We start from the raw sequence: 20,868 nt of genomic DNA on the forward strand, positions 1-20,868 counted from the left end.
TTAAGATGAACATGTAATACAATGTAGTAAGTCTGGTATTTGGTATGCAAATCTATTGGCATTTGCGTTTGCAAATACCGTTTCCATAGAGATTATATAGCCCCATCCCCTCTTCAAGGTTCATTGACTTGAAAACTTAAACATAGTTTACAAGTTAATATTTGTGTTAAGGTTTGTTTAAAGGAGACGACTGATAATAAGTCATTGTATTTGGTATGCAGTTGAATTAGCTTTGGCACATCTCATTTAAATGGAGATTGTTTAGCCATATACATCAGTAATGGTTCATTGACTTTGAATATTTGCACAACTTCTGAAACAATCAAAATTACAAATAGGCATGACATATCTCTGTGATATCATTAATATTTCACATTTTATAACAGATTTCAGTTTTTATTAATTAATACACTATTAGTGACTAATTTATACCATCTGTAAATTAGCTCAAAATTTCATGAAATGCTAGAGAAAACTTCTATATTTATACTCTGGATACAAAAATTGGGGAGTATATAGCCATCTCTTTGTCTGTATGTTTGTCCAGATGGTTTCTGGATGATAACTTGGGTACCCCTTTGCTTGATAGTATTAAAATTTGTACCTTTGGAAAATATATGCAAGGATAAGAAACATGTTACTGTTGGGGTGTATTTGTCTAAGATCAAAGTCTGACTAAAAAAAAAAAAAAATCGTTTCAGAATTTTAGTTTCCGTCTTTGGTTTAATGAAACTTGTATAGATGGAAGAAACTGGTTGTTTTTCTGACCAAAATGTCAATGGGCAATGTCACAACTGCTAAAAATAGACTAAAAATTTAGAAAAAATAATTGTTTCTGAGTGATGATTCGAGGTGAACTTGATGGATTGTAATCAAACTTGTACAAGTGATTGAAATTTCCTAAAAGTAGGAAGCCTTTTGATAGAAGATACTAGGGCAGTAGATAGCAGTACTTAGTATGATATTTTTCGAAGAGTTTGATTTCTAAAAGGTAAATTTTGAAGATGTCTGTATTTTTAGCCAATCTGTGCAATGGCTGAAAATTGAACAGAAGAGTAAAATGCATTAAAATTGTTATATCTTAAAAACTATCATAGATCAAGAGGATTAAATTTAAAGTTCGTAAAAATGTTCATAGTGATAAGATCTACCCACTTTCTGTTTGCACCAAAATTATTAGATGACCTCTAGGAGTTATTGCCAGTAAACTGAAAACTCCAAAAAATAAACAAATGCTATTTTTATACAAAAATGTCAATACAAGGAAACAAATGGATGATGCCTTAAGGAGTTATAGCCTCTATCAACAAGTTTTTTCACTGTCTTTCATATAATTTTTTTAAGATCTTTTCTTCTGAAAGTGCTAATCCATTTCCAACCAAACTAGGGTGAACAGTCTATAGTATATGTTGTATAAATTATTTGGCCTTTCTCCTCCCAGTCTGTCAACAAACATAGAACACTGGGGTAAAATGAATTAATTGTTATACATCTCGAAAACTAAAAATATATAGAAACAATCTAATTGGGTAGGGGATACTTAGGATGTTTATGATCTACCCACATCATGTTTTCACAAACATTACCTGATCACTCAAAGAAGTGGATTCTCTTGAATGAGTTTTTTGGGGCTGTTTTCAACCTTGTGTCCAATCAGACTTTTTCTATATAGTAAATATTAAATATACAAATCTGCAAACGAAAAAACAAATATGAAAGACAGCGACCAATTACAACCACTGAATTACAGGCTACAATGAGTAATATGATGACAAGATAGAACTCCAATTGCAATATTTTATTTTCTGTACTGACATCTGAAAATCAAAGTTTAGATGTCTTTGTTAGGGTAGATGAAATTGTTTACTATGAATAACAGTAAAATTCTACAACTTCGATCATTTCAATCATGCTAGCTAGTGTGAGTTTTGCTGTTAAAACAGGGCCATAACTAGCCTCTTTCAATAGTGAGGCAAAATATATGTTAGCCGAGCGTAGCGAGGCGAAAAATTTTCGGCGAAGGTCTGGGGGCCACTGAAGGCCCCCAGAAGCTCTGGGGAAAATAACGCAAAATTGTGCATTCTAAGCGTTTCCCGGACTCTTTCTTACATTGAAATGCAAATTTTTTTAGCTATTTTTTCGACAATATTGATTTATTGTAATTTAAGATTTTTCGGTTTTAGGGACAAGATTAAAAAACCAATATGTAGGATAAAGCAAAAAACGTAATTCTCATAATCAAAAATACCGGTCTGTCAGTTCTTGTCTTGTATTATGATGACTTTGGTGATTTTTTAAAACTAGACTTAAATATATTGAGAGGGCAGTATTATACTTTAAGTTCTAGTACTGCTTAGGTTGACACTAGGGACCATCTTGATCTTGTTTTACGGTATAAATGATTCTTTTATTATTGAAGACCCTCCAACAACTATCAAGATGGAGAACAGTGATAAAAACTTTGAGCATTGATCATTTATATTTTTTCTATGCATTGACGCTGTGTGATTAGGTTCCGTTCACGTTTACTCCATATTCCTTTATTTTCTGTTAAAGGGTTGGACACGACTTAATGCAAGTTTAACCCTCCAATGTAAAAGGTCATATGCCAATACATTGTTTTTTCAAATGATTTGATAGCGGGAAATTGGTGGTCTTACTTTAATTTAAACCATGGCAGCTATCTAGTTTTATCCTTAGGCGCATGGGTATATGATACAGATATTTTTTTTTAGTTTTTATTTTGCTAATAAAAATATTCAATTTTCGATATTTATAATACATATCTATCACTTCTGTGCATGTCTCGCCTAGTTTCGAGTGATTTAAACGACTCGGAGAAAATACCCAATTTAACCATCCATACTAAGAAAAAATGGGTATTTTCTCTGAGTCGTTTAAACCCGGGACACAGAAGTACAAACAATAGACCATCAACTCTGAAAACCAAAAGTAAAATAGAAACATGGATCACGAAAAACATGCAGGGGTTACACCAGAGAGTGAAGAGAACTTGCTTCTTGCAAGACACTTTCCGTGGAAACAATTTGATATGAAGACAATCTTTTGTTTCATTTTTTTTTTTTTTTTTTTTTTTTTTGAAATTTCCAACATGAGGCATTTGCCTCATTTGCCTCAATGTAGTTACGGCCCTGTAAAACTATGTGATTCGTGTTGATCAATCTCTAGTCTTGTATGTAGTGTTTTATGGATTGTTGTCTGTTCGTCCTTTTCTTTTGGTCATGGTGCTGTCAATCTATTTACCTCTATTGGTTTTAAGCCCTCTCCCCTTTTTGGTATGGTATTCCTTTGTTGCATAATGCCATCAACGCCTTTTGTACATTTCTTCATACACGAATTTAATGAAAAAGAGTCAAATTTTCTTTAATTTATTGTTATTAGCAAAAATAAAAGTCTCTCATGACACTAATAATAACAATTAAATTGACTTTTAAACAAAAAACAGGTGCAGAAAAACTGATTATCAAATATCATGAAACCTTAAAATCCATACTTCTTAATAATAAGGGCCTCATTTACATCTTGTTTGTATGCTAGGAGGCCTTTTGAGTCTCAATTGGACTTAGATTATGAAAATAATGGATTTTGATATACATTACAACTCTTCTCATTACATGTGAAATGCTCAGAGTCACATATATAAAGGTGTAATGTTTCAGTGGAGTCACTTGGTGTATCACTGATGTGGTCGACGTTAGACGATAATAGACTTCGATATAAACGCAAAACTTTGGAATCCTTGTAAAAGGAACTTTATGAAAATGAGTGAAATATTTATTATGCAATATTTAATATACGTTGATCCTGGTCTGATTTCGTTAGATGTCTTTATTGCTGGGTGCGTTCTGTCGTATATCGCTATCATTTTCAATGTCCTAGTGGTGATTTTATTGTTTCGTAAAGGACTGAATTCACCTTCGTCGGTTTTAATGCAAGGATTAGCGATAGCAGATGGACTAACAGCATTCTGTTCCTATGGACTTCAACCAATATTTCAACCTATCATAGAAAGGAACGTCGATGTACTTTTCGTACCCATGGAGTTTCCATACTCTGCAATAAACGTCCATATGTCTCTATGCGAAAAGAGCTTTCATTTGTTGTCGGTAATGTTAACAACCAGTCTTGGAATTCAAAAAGTTCTTGCTATAATGTTCCCGTTTTGGACGAAAAGAAATGTAAATAACTTCAAATGTGTCGTTTATTGCTTTTTGTGTTTGGTTTTTACGATAGCTTTGGACATACCCAGACATTTAACGTTAACGTTTTCTGGAGATTTAGTTATTTGGAACAACCAAACTGACTTGCTGCATTACACATCTGTTGTCTACACTTTTTTACATATTGCAATTACTATCACTTCTTCAATTCTCATGCTGGTTTCGACATTGTACATCGTGTACAAACTGTCCACAAATCGATTCCACAATCCACAAACCGAACAGAGACGACAAGAACGAAGGTCTTCTATCATGCTTAGCATAGTTCTGGCTGTATTTCTTTTGACAGAAATACCAAAAATAGCCCTATTTATAGCAATTTACCCTCGGATGTACGCTCAAATACAAACGACTCGTTTTGAATTTGCGCTTCTAGTGTTGTACAAAGTATATGTAGCGATCTCTTTCCAAATTGGAGATAAGATTACATTTTCATTTTTATTGGTAGAAAGTATGAAGTTATTCACTTTGATAGGTTGTATGTCAAACTTTGTGATCTACATTATAATGAGTAGGAAACTTCGAAGGGCTATTTGGGATTTATTTTTTACCAGCATAAAGAATATCCGATGTGCAATGTGTAAGTTAAAAGAGAGAGTAGGACCCATCAAAAAGCAAATAAATGATGATGGAAGCAGAACAAAATCAACTGCAAACGGCGAATATACAATAAATCATGCCGATGGACCAATCCACATCGAAATTGCAGTTATTGACATTGACGGGTCAATTCACAACGAAGCAGCTATTCATTGGGTAAAACGACCATCAGACGTTGAAGACATTTATATAAAAAGTGATGTTGACGGTCAATTAAACAACAAAAATACAACACCTGACGCAAAAGGAGCAACAAATGACGGAGAAACATTACGTTATATGAAAGGATCAACAAATGACGGAGAAACATCGCGTTATATAAAAGGACCAACAAACGACGAAAATAGAAGACAAATCAAAGAATCAATAAACGACGAACACGACGAAAATGCAAATAGTGACGGGAAAATACCAATATACGGCGAAGATGCAGCTTGTCACGGAATAAGATCAGCAAACGACGAAGGTGCTATTAGTCAAGGAGTAGGATCAATAAAGGAAGAAGATGCACAAATGGCGAATATCATACAAATAGTCACGAAATAGGACCAACAAACGACAAATAACACAGAGAAAACAGAGGCTCGCTAAGCTATTCTCCTGTTTTTAGCGAGTTCACATATATTTTATATTTTCCTACACTTACATGTTGTTGTTGTTTTTTAATCCCAACTGTTGTAAAGTGAAATCGACATGACTTAAATGCGGATCGCAATTAGTACCCCAAATTGAACTGATACGTAAACTGACAGGTATTTGAAAATAACCGTTCGCTTGCAACAGAAGCAGGATACCAGGAGACTTTAAACGCAGATAGTGGCAGATACCTTAAAACGTTTTAGATATGGGCCACACTATATATATATATATACGATCATCAGTCAATTCTTAGTTATTATTTATCCTGATGCATTGTTAGATTGAATGAAAACATCATTCTTGTGCATGTACTCGTATGCACATAGACATTAAAGCTTCGTACATGTATTATAATGTAAATGGCCGTGTGACGCCTGACGGTAAATGGCATTTCTACCATCATAAGCGTAATATTTGTGAAAATTGAAGCGATATCACCGTGAATCTCACTCGATATGAAACCTACAAATATAATTATTATATAAACAGAACAATGACAAAACAAAATAACTAAATGATGAATATGAATTAACAAACAAATACAAATAAAATATAGATTTAAAATAGACAAAATGCAAATATAATTTGATTTAAACAGCATAAAACTTCAATGGCATTTCTAAGTGTCCTTTATCTTTAGTATTCAGATGATAGCTATAAAATCTACAGAAAAAAATCGTGTGTGTAAAAGTTATGTTTAGCAATGCATGTTGTTTAAAGAAATTTCTGTGTCATTGCTACAAATATACTCATGCTTTTTACAGAAAGTTTTGACAAATTATTGTCGTATTAAACACTGGAAATCCTTGTTTATTTGTTTTTGTCCATTCGACGTGTATACAAAACAATGAAGACATTAAGCTGGTTTTAGCTACTCCTGACAGAAACTCCGAGTAATTGCCAATGAATTGTTTGAGCCAAAAACCATGTGTCATGCATGTTGAGGTGACATGTTTTACGTCCTTTTGTAACAACGGGTCAAGAGAAAAAAGCTGAACGGTTATTTTAGTTTTAGTCCTTATGGATTCCATACCATGTTGAAAAATTATTCACTGGACAAAATCATTCTAGCGGATAGCTGTCGTTGATTCATTTTGAAAATATATACTGAAGTTGTAATTTGATGTAAAAATTTAAATAAGGAGACGTGGTATGACTAGCATTGAGACAACTGTCTACCAATGTGAGAGTTAAAATGACGAAGATATAACAATTATAGGTTACCGTACGGCATTAACCAATGAGAAAAGCCGGTACTGCCCCATCATTCAAAATGTAAACCAGTTCAATCGAGAAAACTGAGTATAATTTATAACAATACAATTTACGAATAACAAATATAACAGACATGAACCAACTGCAACAACTAAATTGCAGCTTCCGCTGACTTGAGTTTGTGCGCTCTCAACCCTCCCCATAAACACGGACAGTGATGTAACAACACAACATAAGAACCAACTATAAAAATCAGTAGTCAATATGTTGAACGGATAGCAAGAAGTTAATGAGATATTTAATAAAATACAAACAAGGCGTGCACATGTTCTTCTGGCTATATTTCTCAATTGACTGCATCTATACTATTCTCTGGTTAATTTTACATTAGATATATTATTCAAATATATTACGACATTACAATTAAATAACATATCACACCTGATTAAATTTATATGTATAATAAACTCATTAACGATTCCAGGCTTATAATTTTGTAGGCCAGACGTGCATTTCGTTCACAAAAGAAAAATCACTGACGCTCGTTGCTTAAAAATGGTCAATCATGTACGAAGTCGAAGCGCAATGACGTTTACTCCATAATGACCTATGAGCATTATATATATATACTGTAAGTTACGTATTAACAGCAAATAGTGAAAAAACAAGGATTGTATAACAACTACTTTAATATAAAAGAGTTTTATTCTGGACATTTATTCTGATGCCTCATGGATGCTAAGACAGCATATCGTATCGACTTTCTTGTGGAATGTGTACACTTGTGCTGTTTTCTGTTCTTTGATCGGATTTTTGTCTCTTTGACACGCTAAGTTCCCCGTCTTCATTCTCAATTTTACTTGGTAAGCAGTTTAGTTCTATTATGTACAATGTTCGTTTCCAGTTTGATACTGGATCCGATATTTAAATCCGAAGTAAACTGTATCCATCAGTGAGCTCGTATATGTACAGTTGATCTTTGCGTTCTATAATGAACTGTCTATAACTATTCTACCTCAAATTTACAATTATATACAATTGGTGCAAAGGACAAGGTACGATAAGGCCTGTTTTTGGCCCCCCTATTTTCTCATTTTTCGAATTCTGTTCTGGAAAGCTACGTATTATGTTAAAGCATTCCCTGAGGTTTGAAGTTTGTTTAGATGAACTTCAAAACCACTAATTTTCGCAACTAGGTGAGGTGAGGGGATCAACTTTCTGTTATTATTCAAATACATGTATTGTAATTATTATTCATTTTACAGGTTATTTTACAACAAATTATTTATTTTTTTAGGGCCTGCGCCAATGTGACCCAGGCCGATTTTTTTATTCCAATGTCATGAGAACTGTTTTTGCTGTTTAAATCGCCATAATTTTTCTGGGTCACGTAGCCGTATGGTATTAAAGTTTAAGAAGCAATGGCCAAAAAATCTTTTAACGTTTTTTTATGCCCTTTTACCCCCTAACATCACCCATTTTTTAAGATTAATGGTTTTGAAGTTCATCCAAACAAAATTTAAACCGAAGTGAATATCTTAACGTGATAAGTAGCTTTCCAAACCAAAATTTAGAAAATAAGAAAATAGGGGGCCAAAAACGGGCCTTATCGTACCTTGCCCTTTGTAGGTACAAAACTAACTTGTTCTTTTGGTACATTTATGTAACCTACAAACTTAATTGTTCAATGAATATGGTGCAATTTGTAAGGGTTCAATTTGTACAAGTCCGTAAGTTCCTAGCAACTATAAACCTGTTCTTTTAGTTTGTTTCAATTCAATATAAATATCTTTGCCAGTCAAGTTGAATTTCTCGTGAATTCATGAAAAAATTTTGACGTGAGTTTCACGTACACGCTCGTTTGAATTTCATGGTAGATACAATATTTGCCTGTACAAGAATTAAACACTGATAACTATATTTCAAACTCTTTCTACAAATTAAATGTTAATGTTATTAAAGGTCTTTTTTAAGACCTCATGATAGACAAGACTGTCCATGTGAAATTCCCGAACCTTATTGTATGAATACAGCCGTTTTTAAAGACGGGTTTCTTCAATTATGAATCCTATTGTTGCGTTTATAGGTTTTAGAATACTGTTATAATAAGAGATATGTTCTATACCAAAAAAGTGGAAAGTTCCAATTTGGCTTCCGAAAATACCAATACATTTAACTTTTTCAAACTAGAAAACGACATAAAATGACTTAAAGTTTTCAACACAGAATACTCTTCTGCATTTTAAAACAGACTAGTGGTCATTATTCTCTCTTTACTTCCGGAATAGGAAAATACCATTTGAATGAAATATCGAAATAGTTAAGAGAAAAAGTACAAAAGTATTAAATGATGTGTAAAGTGTATTGAACCTTATTTATCAAATGATCTTAATTTCTTTTAAATCTACAAAAAACGTATTATGCATTTAAATATTTAATGCTGAAACATTCATTGACATTCCCCGTTTCCAGTCTTAATTTTTCAATATATATAGTACATTCAAAGGACTACTGAATATAATTTTCGACGGATATTTAAAAAATGCTGCACGTAAGTGTTGAGTTTTCAAAATAATACTTGTTAATATTTCAGTTTAAAAATCAATGTTGTGTGTAAATATTGTTTTTCATTATCAAGAAAAAAAAATCCAAGTAATTGGTGAAAGTGTCCGATTGGGTTGAAATACGGGGCGCCGAATGGGACTCTTGTGGTTTTGTACAAAATTCAATTCTGTCATAACAAAATCATTTTTGTCTTACAAAACTATGTGCTACAGACTTGTTTTGTGAGAACTTCAATTTTGTGATGACAAAATTCATTTGTGTAGACAAAATTCATTTTTGTCATGACAAAATTCATTTTTGTAGACAAAATTCATATTTGTCATGACAAAAGTCAATTTTGTCTAAAAGGTATGCAAATATAAACATATTTGCATACAAAATTGACTTTTGTTACCTGATATGGAAATTAAATCACAAAAGTCAATTGTGTGAGGTAAGATTCAATTTTGTGAGACAAAATTGACTTTTGTGAGACAAAATTAACTTTTGTGAGACAAAATTGACTTTTGTGAGACAAAATTCAATTTTGTGAGACAAAATTCAATTTTGTCAATTTTGTTGAGACAAAAGTCAATTTTGTTAATTTTGTTGAGACAAAAGTCAATTCTGTCAATTTTGTTGAGACAAAAGTCAATTTTGTTGAGACAAAAGTCAATTTTGTTGAGACAAAAGTCAATTTTGTTGAGACAAAAGTCAATTTTGTTAATTTTGTTGAGACAAAAGTCAATTTTGTTAATTTTGTTGAGACAAAAGTCAATTTTGTTAATTTTGTTGAGACAAAAGTCAATTTTGTTAATTTTGTTGAGACAAAAGTCAATTTTGTGACGACAAAATTCATTTTTGTGACGACAAAATTCAATTTTGTAACAACAAAATTCAATTTTGTAACAACAAAATTGACTTTTATGTGACAAAATTGACTTTCGTGAGACAAAAATCAATTTTGTTGAGACAAAATTCAATTTTGTTGAGACAAAATTCAATTTTGTCAATTTTGTTGAGACAAAAGTCAATTTTGTCAATTTTGTTGAGACAAAAGTCAATTTTGTCAATTTTGTTGAGACAAAAGTCAATTTTGTCTCACAAAAGTCAATTTTGTCAATTTTGTTGAGACAAAAGTCAATTTTGTCAATTTTGTTGAGACAAAAGTCAATTTTGTTGAGACAAAATTCATTTTTGTCAATTTTGTGTAACAAAAGTCAATTTTGTATGCAAATTAGTTCACAGAAACCAAACTAAACTAATTTGAATACAAAATTGACTTTTGTCGCCCAATTTTCAAATTAGGTAACAAAATTCAAGTCTGTGTAACAAAAATGAATTTTGTCATGACAAAAGTGACTTTTGTCCGCTGATAGCATACAAAATTTTAAATTTGTAGTATGATACAAATTTTGTTAAACTGAACTTATTTTTGTTGAACAAAAGTCACTTTTGTCCGTACAAAATTGAATTTTGAGTACAAAACCACAAGAGTCCCATTCGGCGCCCCGTATGAAAAGCCTGTGTTATATTTGACAAAACCACGAAATGTGAAAGGAAGTAATTTTCATTTACTATTAATGGTTTGCTCAGAGATTGTTCAACACTTTGAATACCAGTCATATTGTAATTATTATCATTTTACAGTTTTAATAAATTGCTCTCAGGCTGCTTTTCCAAAACATGAAGGGTATGATTCTTCTACTGTTCCTAGGCACCATCTGTCAAAGTAAGTACTGTTGGTAGAAATGCTGAAACATGTAAAGTGCGGAAATTTACCCCAAGGAACTTACTTTAAATAAATCAAATTTATTCGGTAATAACTGTCCTTTCCTGGATTTAGATATTTCGGTTTTAAACGGGAAACTCCACAATAAAATTTAAAACAAAAGAGACGATTTTTCGTTCCCTATTGTTAATTTTCCATTTTTAGATGGTGATGTTCCTTTGGCACCATCTTACGGTGTTTATATTTCACAACTTGTTCGCTATGCCCGTGTCTGTTGTGACGTTTTTGATTTTAACGAACGCAACCTATGTATTACTGGTAAATTATTAAACCAGGGATATCGTTACCATAAATTACTTAAAACCTTTACTAAATTTTTCCATAGATATAAAGATTTTGTTTTGAAGTTTGGTTGTACCTGTAGAAAACTTATTTCAAACGGGATAGCACATCCTCATTTTTACGGAAATGTTGTTAACCGTGCCCGGAAATTTAGAAATGATCCATGTAAACTTGTCGCTCCTTTAAATAAACTTATTCTAAAAGGTTACCTATTCAACACTGTGATTAGATCATTGAATATTGTTTTTATTGGTATAAATATTGATTTTGTTATCAGTAAATTAAAATCTAACTAAATATTACTAGTATGTTATATGTATATCATATTCATGGATCTACAATCTGTCGATACCTGTAACTCGGTAGAACCTCGCATTTTCCCGTTTCTAAGCCTCATACAAATAAATTTCATATTTCAAGACACTATACGTATGTTGTCTAAATCAAAAGTACCAGGATTATAATTTAGTACGCCAGACGCGCGTTTCGTTTACAAAACACAAATCTTATACATGCCCTTTAACAAACAACACGAAAAAAATGAAGAAGAAACATACACTGGGGATATCCTTTTAAGTTGTAAATTTGTACTCTTCCTCGCCGTGTTAGGAAACATTGCTACTGGACGTAAACAAACACCAACAATTTACTGTATAACACCTCACTGAACAGTTCTCGTTTTTCGTTGTATTTTTTTCTGTATCAACAATGATATTCATCTACCTTGAACTCTTGTACAGGAAATCAGGTTTAAAAAATATGATAGTGAATGTTGATGCATTTTTTACGTATGTTATTTAAGAATTGAATGCTTCTTTTTGTCACTTCATTGGGGTGTAAAAGCGTTGACAAAAGTACTTTTTGTATGAAGCGCGGAAGAGCTTCATTTTAAAAAGGTGCGCACGGTCAACGCTTTTACAAATTTATGAAGTTACAAAAAAAAAAGAAAATCAATTCTTATAATTACATTTTTTTAGCCAGGATCATGAAAACACGAATTTCATCACCTTTTGATTTAATTCACCTGTGCACTTTATTGTGGGACAACGACGTGTTAACATGAATTATAAGTTTTATTGAGTAATGCAATTGCTTTAGGAATAACACGTGATGTGCAGTTAGCCAGTCAGAATAACGTATTGTAATGAAACATACATCTAATGTAATTATTTCAAAAAAGTAATTTTTCATATTTTATTTTACATTTTGTAGGTTTTTCTACAGAATTAAGGTTAGTATGCATATCAAACAAAAGAGTCTTCTGAAAATGTTTTTCAAAGTATTCATTCTATTATATATTCTCCTTTGGCGGAGGACATTTTATCGCACTGTTAGCCTAGGACGCAAGTATGAATTATTTTAGCGCAAGTTTTATAGCCTGTTTTTTTTCGCGAAAAATCATATTAACAATACCATTTTTGCGAAAGAGTTTTAATCCATTTTAGCCTTTTAAGTTTGTGAAGTATTATTTGCACTAGTTAAACAAACATACAAATACTCAAAAATACATTTCAGAGGCAATCAGTTTTATTAACACCAATTTCGGTAATTCTTTTTGGGATTCTGGGTATGGAGCGCTTTTCTTATTTTGCCGCCTTAAATGCAGTAATTAGGAAACTGATCCGGACTCAGAATAGAATCCGAAAAGGGATGATATCTGATCGGTTGGTTACAAAAAAAGAGAATGCACGCCATGGCTGACATACCCCTGCATTGAAGGCACCTCTCGTCACACGTTTTCAAAATTACATTTATGAAAGGATTTGATTGCGGGTCACATCTTAACAAAAAATGACCTAATGACATAGAATGAAATTCAAAACAGTGTGGCTGTGGCCATTGATTGACACATTAAATTCATCCATTAACTGGGACAATTTAGGTGAACGTTTGTATGTAACGACCACTGCTCACTATGTACCTTTTAAAGACACTTAAACTATGGGGTCACCAAAGGTTCTCAACACCTTAATAAAGTAATTCGAAAAATTAATCAGAAATAACACGATGTTTTGATTTATATCAGTTATATAAATCAAAACATAAAGGTTATTCCTGATTATTTTTTCGAATTATTTTATAATTAAAGGCGTTAAGAAACCTTTGGTAACCCCACAGTTTAAATGTCTATCGTAGGTACGTCGTGAACAGTGGTCGTTACAGACAAACGTTCACGTAAATTGTCCCAGTCAATGGATGAATTTAATGTGCCAATCAATGGCCACAGCCACACTGTTTTGAATTTCATTCTATATCTTATGTTGCAGTCGTGTCAGAACAAAATAAGTAGGATATAAAGGGAAAATCTACAATAGGATATCTCCATCAACCATAAAAGTAACAGCTACTTTAAGTGTAAGCCAGGCTGCACATGACAAGGTAAAGGTATTAGATGAAAAAAAGGAAGAAAACAATCATTCATTCTTGAAAATAATGTTTGGCTGCGTTTAAATTTCTCTTCGATAATCAAATGGAACTTCGCTTTACTGCAAATAGGTTTACTATACAATAATCATACACTGCAAATATCCCAAATGTATCAAGAGTTAGGATAAATGGGGATAAATAAATATATGAGAGAAAAATAGAATACATATGTGTTTTATCATATTCTAGACCATGGATAAAACCTTGCCAAACAAGCTATTGCACTATCATATATCATCATGTGTTTTAAACGTATGCGACTCCCACAAACAAAGAACAAACAGGGAAAGTAAAAATATGGAGCACTTTGCACAGGTACTTGTCTCAGAAAAAAATTATACTATATACCTTAATATTAAGGTAAATATGGGGGGGGGGGGGGTTCTGAGACAAGTGCCTGTGTGGTATATTGGTAGAGACTAACATTTGCTATATATACAGTGAATATCTTTCACGGTTCCGTCGAGTGCTCCGAAATACAATCTTATTATTGTGACAAAATTTCATGATTTGTATACAAAAATTGCGAACACCTGTCCATTTCAGAAAAAAATCGTTTTGTTTGCAGCATTGAGGAGCATGCAATGCAGCATTGTAACATGCTTCAAAGACCTAATGTTATTGTATATTTTTCGACAGTGAATTGCAAGTTTCATTAATGATCATTAATGGTTTTATGAATATTTGTACCAATCAGATTCTCTAATTTTCACCCCCTTGTAATAAGTTTGTAAATCTAATACCTACTGTACTATTAAGTATTAATTAGTTTTTTTACCGTAGAATTTATTTTTTCGACGCTCAATTCAAAAATTTTGAGGTTGTAATTACAGGCAGTAAAACACATAGAAAGAATGGTGAAACATATGCCGGCCTACATCTTCCGAGCTATAGCCGATAATGGTAGCGGTGTTGGGATATTTTCAAGAAACGAAAAAATAACAGTTTTTCCCGAAAATTATCTGTTGAAAAATAAAGCAAACTGTGGGCGTAAGTTTCCGTTCAAATATTTAAGAGACTTTTAGAAAAATTAAATTTGAGAAAAAAAGATAGATGATGGGATCAAAGACAGTATGTAACGAACACAGATAACGCTCTGACTTAAAAGAATAACGACAAAGTTACAATAAGAGTGCATTACATGTTACACAAAAACCTAAAAATGGGGCTTTACGAACAAAATCGATGGATTGAACTCGTGCTCTCCGGGAGGGTCGGGCGGTCTTTTATTTACTTCTGAGAATAATTGTTGTACTCCTACAAATAGTAAGCAAATACATATAAAAAAGATGTGGTATGATTGCCAAAGAGACAATTCTCCACAAGAGACCAAAATGAGACAGAAATTAAAAACTACAGGTCACCATATGGCCATCAACAATGAGCAAAGCCAATACCCCATTATCAGCTTTAAAAGGCCCCGAAATGACAATGTAAAACAATTCAAACGAGAAAACTAACGGCCTTATTTATGTACAAAAAATAAACGAAAAGTGGATATGTAACACACAAACAAACGACAACCATTGAATTACAAGCTTCTTATATCATGTTATCAAATATATATATCATCTCCCATTTAGAAAAAAAACATGAAAAAATTAAGTTATAATGTGTTGCTCTCCTATCTACAAAATGTATCCAAAATCAAAGATGTGGAGCATATTTTATCATAATTATTAGGCAACTAATGTAATTACGGTCTCTTCCATGCCTGTCTTGAACATAAAAAATAAATATTAAATAAACAATACTCCTAATGCTCAGGTTGGTTGTCATCGTGCAACACAGTATAATTACACCATATAGGAAAAAATAGAACTCCCTTTTGTCATAAGACACTGTCAAACATCCAAACATACTATCCACACTCATCTGTGTCCACGCTTGTACTCCTATTAAAATATGTTGATGCGTCATTTCATGTAAATAACGCATCTTATAATAAGAGAATTGCTGAATGTCACTTGTCTGATCATGAGAAACCCCCAAATGTATAAAACATTGGTACAATTAAAATCACCCTAAAACTATACCAAAAGTGAAAGGTCAGAACGGTAAATCCGAGTTTCAGAAAAGGATAAATGGGAATGTTAATAGAAACATCACATGCATTGAATATGAAATTGCACATAAAAAAAATTAAGACTGAAAACCTAAGTAAAAGCAACATTAGGGCCGTAGCTAGGGTTCGAATTCAGGGGAGGCAGGGGTTTGGGGCCGCCGATTGAGCCCCCCGCCGATTTTTTTTTCTCTCAGTCATTGGCTAAAAATTACCCGTTTTCCTTCGATTTCCTTACTTTAAGAAACATCAGTATTGCTTGAACCTGGAAGCAACTTTTATGCAAAAACAAGCTGAGATTGCCGTTTGGGGGCGAGCCAAGGCTAGCTCCGTCTTGAAGGCTGTACTTTGACCTATAATTATTAACATTAAATACATTGTGACCGTGGATTTTTTTCTCAAATGATATGGCTAAAATTACCAGTTTTCCTTCGATTTCCTTACTTAAAAAAATATCAGTTTTGCTGGATCCTTGGAGCAATTTTCATGCAAACAATTATTATCTCACATAAACTCTTGGACCATGGTGTCCCAGAGGCGAACCAAGTTCCTTGTCCATTATTTGGCATCTGTTAGGTTTGCATGGCAAGTAGAAATTCTGTGGTAAGTCGCAGTCGTTTGTGTTTAATTCACAAAAAGAGGATATTAATGTGGCTGCGATAAGGTTTTAGTTGTATGTGATGGTGATATATTTTTTACATTTTGTAGTATTTAACGCGATGACTTCAACATTTTCATTGATTATCCTTGATTCACTGATATATTCCTTGTAATAACAAAAGCTCTATCATTGGAATCATTATGAGAAACCCAATACTTAGTATATGCTCCAATGAAAGTGCTGCTTACATATATATAGAAATTAAAGGCTTCGTTACAATTGGAAAACTGAAACCATAGTGTAATTGATATCCACTTTGCCCCGTTCAGCTGTACGTAAACCAATGTTCACTTCATTATATATATGTAGGTTCATGCTCGGGGTCATGCATGTCAACATGTACTACTGATGGGAGAAAACTTGAAGACCTTGATGGAGTGACCAATACTTTATCAGCTGTCAGGGAAGATAGAATTCTGTGCACTAATGGTCCCGATGCTGAAAACGTCTTGGTTCATGAATTTGCTCACCAAGTCTACAATTATATGCCAGATGGAGATCACGAAAGCGTAACTTTAACATAATGATTATAAGTTAACAGAAATTATTAAGAATTCTTTCTTCTATAAACTTTCCTTGTGTTCAAATGATTATAAAATTTAACTTAAAGATAAAAATTGCTTGTATTGTTGGTTTTTTTTTCAAGTATTAAATGATATTCTGTATAATTTGATTCAGAATTATAATCTTCCAAAACTAACACTTGTATATCATATTGTTGGGCGCAAATTTACCATTAAAAAAGCATCTATTAGTAAAAAATTACCACGAGTCTGGCACACGATAATTTCTAAATTCATAATTTGAATGTTCGTTGTTTATCATTTCTTTTAGTTATTTATTCGTTTTTGTTATAGTTTAGGCACTAATCTCTAGTGTATGCACAAGTAGACTTTTTGTGTAGAAGTAGCATGTTTTTTGTAGCTGACTATGCGGTATGGGCTTTGCTCATTGTTAGAGGCCGTACAATGACCTTTATCTGTTAATTTATGTGTCATTTGGTCTCTTGTGGCAATCACACCACATCTTCTTTTTTATATGTACATTTATATACTATTTGACTTTTTTTGTGTATGAAGAGAAGCTTAAATCACAGCAGCAAAGTATTATTTGAAATCATGCAGATTAGTTGTGCAAAAATGCGACCTCCTCTATGGCGGGGAGATAAAAATGTCTCCTCAGCTTCGGCAGGGGCATTATAATGCACGTCTCACCGTGCTATATAACCTCAACAACTAAGAAGTAAACATTTATCATAAACTCGTACCACCAGAAGGAAACTGCGACCAGTAATATGACACAAAACTTTTTCCTGATACCATCATGCAACACCACTAGGAAAGAATTGTTCTACTAAAGAACAGTTTGAGTTGTTTTGTCTTACCCCCCTCAGTGACATCTGTAAGTAGTCTCTAATCATTCACGACTTCGGACTATTAAAATGCTTCGCTTGGCGCAGCCTGATACGACCGCAGAGGTTGAACCCTGAACAGCTGGGGCAAATTTGGACACAATATTCAAGCTTGATACTGTCTGAATCAAGATTTTGATCAATTTTTTTACATAATATATGTTTCTGACACAAAAAAAATGTGGTCAAAGATCTTATAAATGTATTGCGCAATACTGTGCAGTTGAAAATTTCTTCTTAAACTTTTCAAAAATACAAAATTTGACGCCAGAAACAGCATATTTATGACTCGCTTTTTGACTCTGTCAAGGCGAGACAAATACTAAAACACAATCAAAACAAGTAGAGATATTTTTATTGGTTTAATGTAAAAATTGTTTTTAGACCATAATAACTCGTCATTTATACAAATGATAATATGCAACAAACTCACAATTGACGACTGTCATAAATCTTGCTGAGTCATACGATAATATAGCATTCAGTTTGAACTTCCTTTCAGCTAGGCAAACAAAACCGTTTCAATTGAAACTGCTTCCTATATATGGTGGCACAGAAATACACGTGTTGTTATATTGTTAACTTTGTAGATAAAAGAGATTTATAATCATGCAAAGCAGCATTGGATATGGTATGCTGACAGCTATGCTATGTCTAATCCAACAGAATATTGGGCAGAAGCAACTCAAGCATTTTTTCACGTGACTAATAGAACAGATGTCACGGGCGGTCTAAACATGTATGTCCTTTGCTTTAATTGTGACAATATATGCTATGCATTCTACAATTGTAACCTTGGTTTAATATAAAATAAAAATTCAAACAGTAAAAAGGTCCTGATGAAATAATAATTCTATAAGACAATAAGACAGATTTAAGAATAAGCGACAATAAAACACGATAAAATTTTACCCTTTTACACAGTTACTGCAAGCTATATATATGACATTACATATGTTGAAAAATTAGACGCCACTTGCTTCTGGCTTTAACTTATATAAAAAAAAACACTCGACAGTAAAACCGTTTATGAAAAAAAAATTATGACAAAGGAGAAATATTTTTTTTTTTTTAGTGGGGAACTTTTCAAATTATATGCAGCAACATTCCAGCTGACAAACATATACAATACCGCTATGTTAGGGACGACATCAAAAGATCGATGTAGGATAAAAATCTTAAATCAAATAGTTTGGGGGTGGGGGGTCAACATTGCTGCAAGTTTTGTTAATCTAAAATCGATTTTACATATATACCTATTGGTCAAACAATTTTTCCCAAATTAAGTTAAGAGGAGGGTGTTGGGGTCAGTGAAAAAACTATGTGAATTAAGTTTTTTATCCTTCATTGAACTTTTGTTGTCGTCCCTTACTGATGAACAAAATTCAGAGGCTAAGATTATCATGAATTATCTTTCATTTTTGTTATCTCAACTCCGCTCTTCTTTCGTCGCTCATGAACAACCAAACTAGCAGAACATGAACTACGTTTTGATCTATACTACTTGATTTACCAGTTTGCCGCAAGTTGAAGTGAGATCATAAGTTTTCTGCGTGATATTTTTTTTGTTCATTTGTCTTTTTGTCTCTTTCCCTTTATTCTTGTTTTTTTCTCTCTCCTTCATCCACTTATTTAGTTTGCATTTTCTTGTATAGTCATGTACTTTCTTTTCTTAGAACCGTTTAAATGTAGTCTTAACGAGTATCTATATTAATATATGTGCATGATTTGAAGTAGTAATGCTTTACATTTTACGAACATAATTATATGTGTAGAGGCATGAATGCATTTCCTGCTTTTCTTTTTTTTTTCTTTCAGGTGCAACTTTGGCCAGTATGTATGCAGAACTGAGTCGGAAGGAAGAAAACACATACAGTCCCGTGACCCTTTGTTATTTGATTTTCTATCAAAGATCTACACAAATAATCAACCTAACATTTCAAGCGGACTTACTACATGCTGAATGTGAATTATTAGCATAAAAACTCTGCGTAGCTAAGGGTCAAGCAGCTGTTACTCAATATTAGATCGTATTTTTATTTATGATATTATAATATACTTTAAAATAGTAATTAAAGGATTCAAATCAAGGTGGTGTTAAGTTTTTTTTTCATTTTTTCATATATCTAAATATCTAAAACAGTTTAAGCAGATTTAGATCTTTTTTCTTTCCTTATCTAGTCAAATCATACATAATGCAAATGATGAATATTACAAGATAATAGATTATCGGATTATGACTCAATATTATAGCCTAATGCAGCAAAATAGATTAATTTGACCATTATTTCGTATTGTCTATAATCTTGTTGCATTGAACATAAATTTTAAAGGCACACAAAGTCATCTACAATATACTGAAAAGATCTGAAAAGCATATAATATATTTAAGAATTGAATGCTTCTTTTTGTAACTTCATTGGGGTGTAAAAGCGTTGACCGAAGTTCATTTTGTATGAAGCGCGGAAGCGCTTCATACTAAAAATGTGCGCACGGTCAACGCTTTTACAACCCTATGAAGTTACAAAAAGAAGCATTCAATGAAAATTACATTTTTTTAGCAATGATTATGAAAAAACGAATTTTATTATTGTTTTATTTAATTCACCTGTGCTTTTTATTGTGGGACCACGTGTTATCATGAATGAAAAGTTTTATTGAGCAATGCATTGCTTACGGAATAACACGTGATGTGCAGTTAGCCAATCAGAATAAAGTATCATAATGAAACATACATCTGATGTAATTATCAACATATATCAAACCCAACTGACATTAGCTGAAAGAAGATAAAGGAGGGAGTTACAATTATATTATGATATCCAAAATAATAAGGCACCAGCCTATCCGTTAATTACGCTAGCTAATGATTGCCAATGATAAAATTGAGAGTGGAAATGTGGAATGTGTCAAAGCGACAACAACCCGACCACAGAGAAGACAACAGCCGAAGGCCACCAATGGGTCTTCAATGTAGCGAGAAACTTCCGCACC

The 20,868-nt window shown here is 32.7% G+C and overlaps 1 protein-coding gene across 2 annotated transcripts; it reads left to right on the forward strand.

Annotated features, from left to right (window-relative positions):
- The first annotated feature begins 7,289 nt into the window (after nt 1-7,289).
- LOC139523854 (uncharacterized) lies at nt 7,290-19,961 on the forward strand. Of its 2 annotated transcripts, XM_071318195.1 has the most exons (8): nt 7,413-7,558; nt 10,890-10,971; nt 12,526-12,544; nt 13,581-13,692; nt 14,574-14,730; nt 16,773-16,972; nt 18,465-18,613; nt 19,693-19,961. In XM_071318195.1, exons 5-8 carry the CDS (start codon nt 14,595-14,597, stop codon nt 19,835-19,837), a joined length of 630 nt encoding a protein of 209 aa, XP_071174296.1. In that variant the 5' UTR covers nt 7,413-7,558; nt 10,890-10,971; nt 12,526-12,544; nt 13,581-13,692; nt 14,574-14,594; the 3' UTR covers nt 19,838-19,961. The 2 variants fall into 2 exon arrangements, with proteins under 2 accessions (XP_071174297.1, XP_071174296.1); XM_071318196.1 differs by lacking the exon at nt 12,526-12,544 and having other exon boundaries at nt 7,290-7,558; nt 10,890-10,984.
- The last annotated feature ends 907 nt before the right edge of the window (nt 19,962-20,868 follow it).

Source organism: Mytilus edulis, chromosome 5, assembly GCF_963676685.1.
Source record: "Mytilus edulis chromosome 5, xbMytEdul2.2, whole genome shotgun sequence".
Taxonomy (NCBI): domain Eukaryota; kingdom Metazoa; phylum Mollusca; class Bivalvia; order Mytilida; family Mytilidae; genus Mytilus; species Mytilus edulis.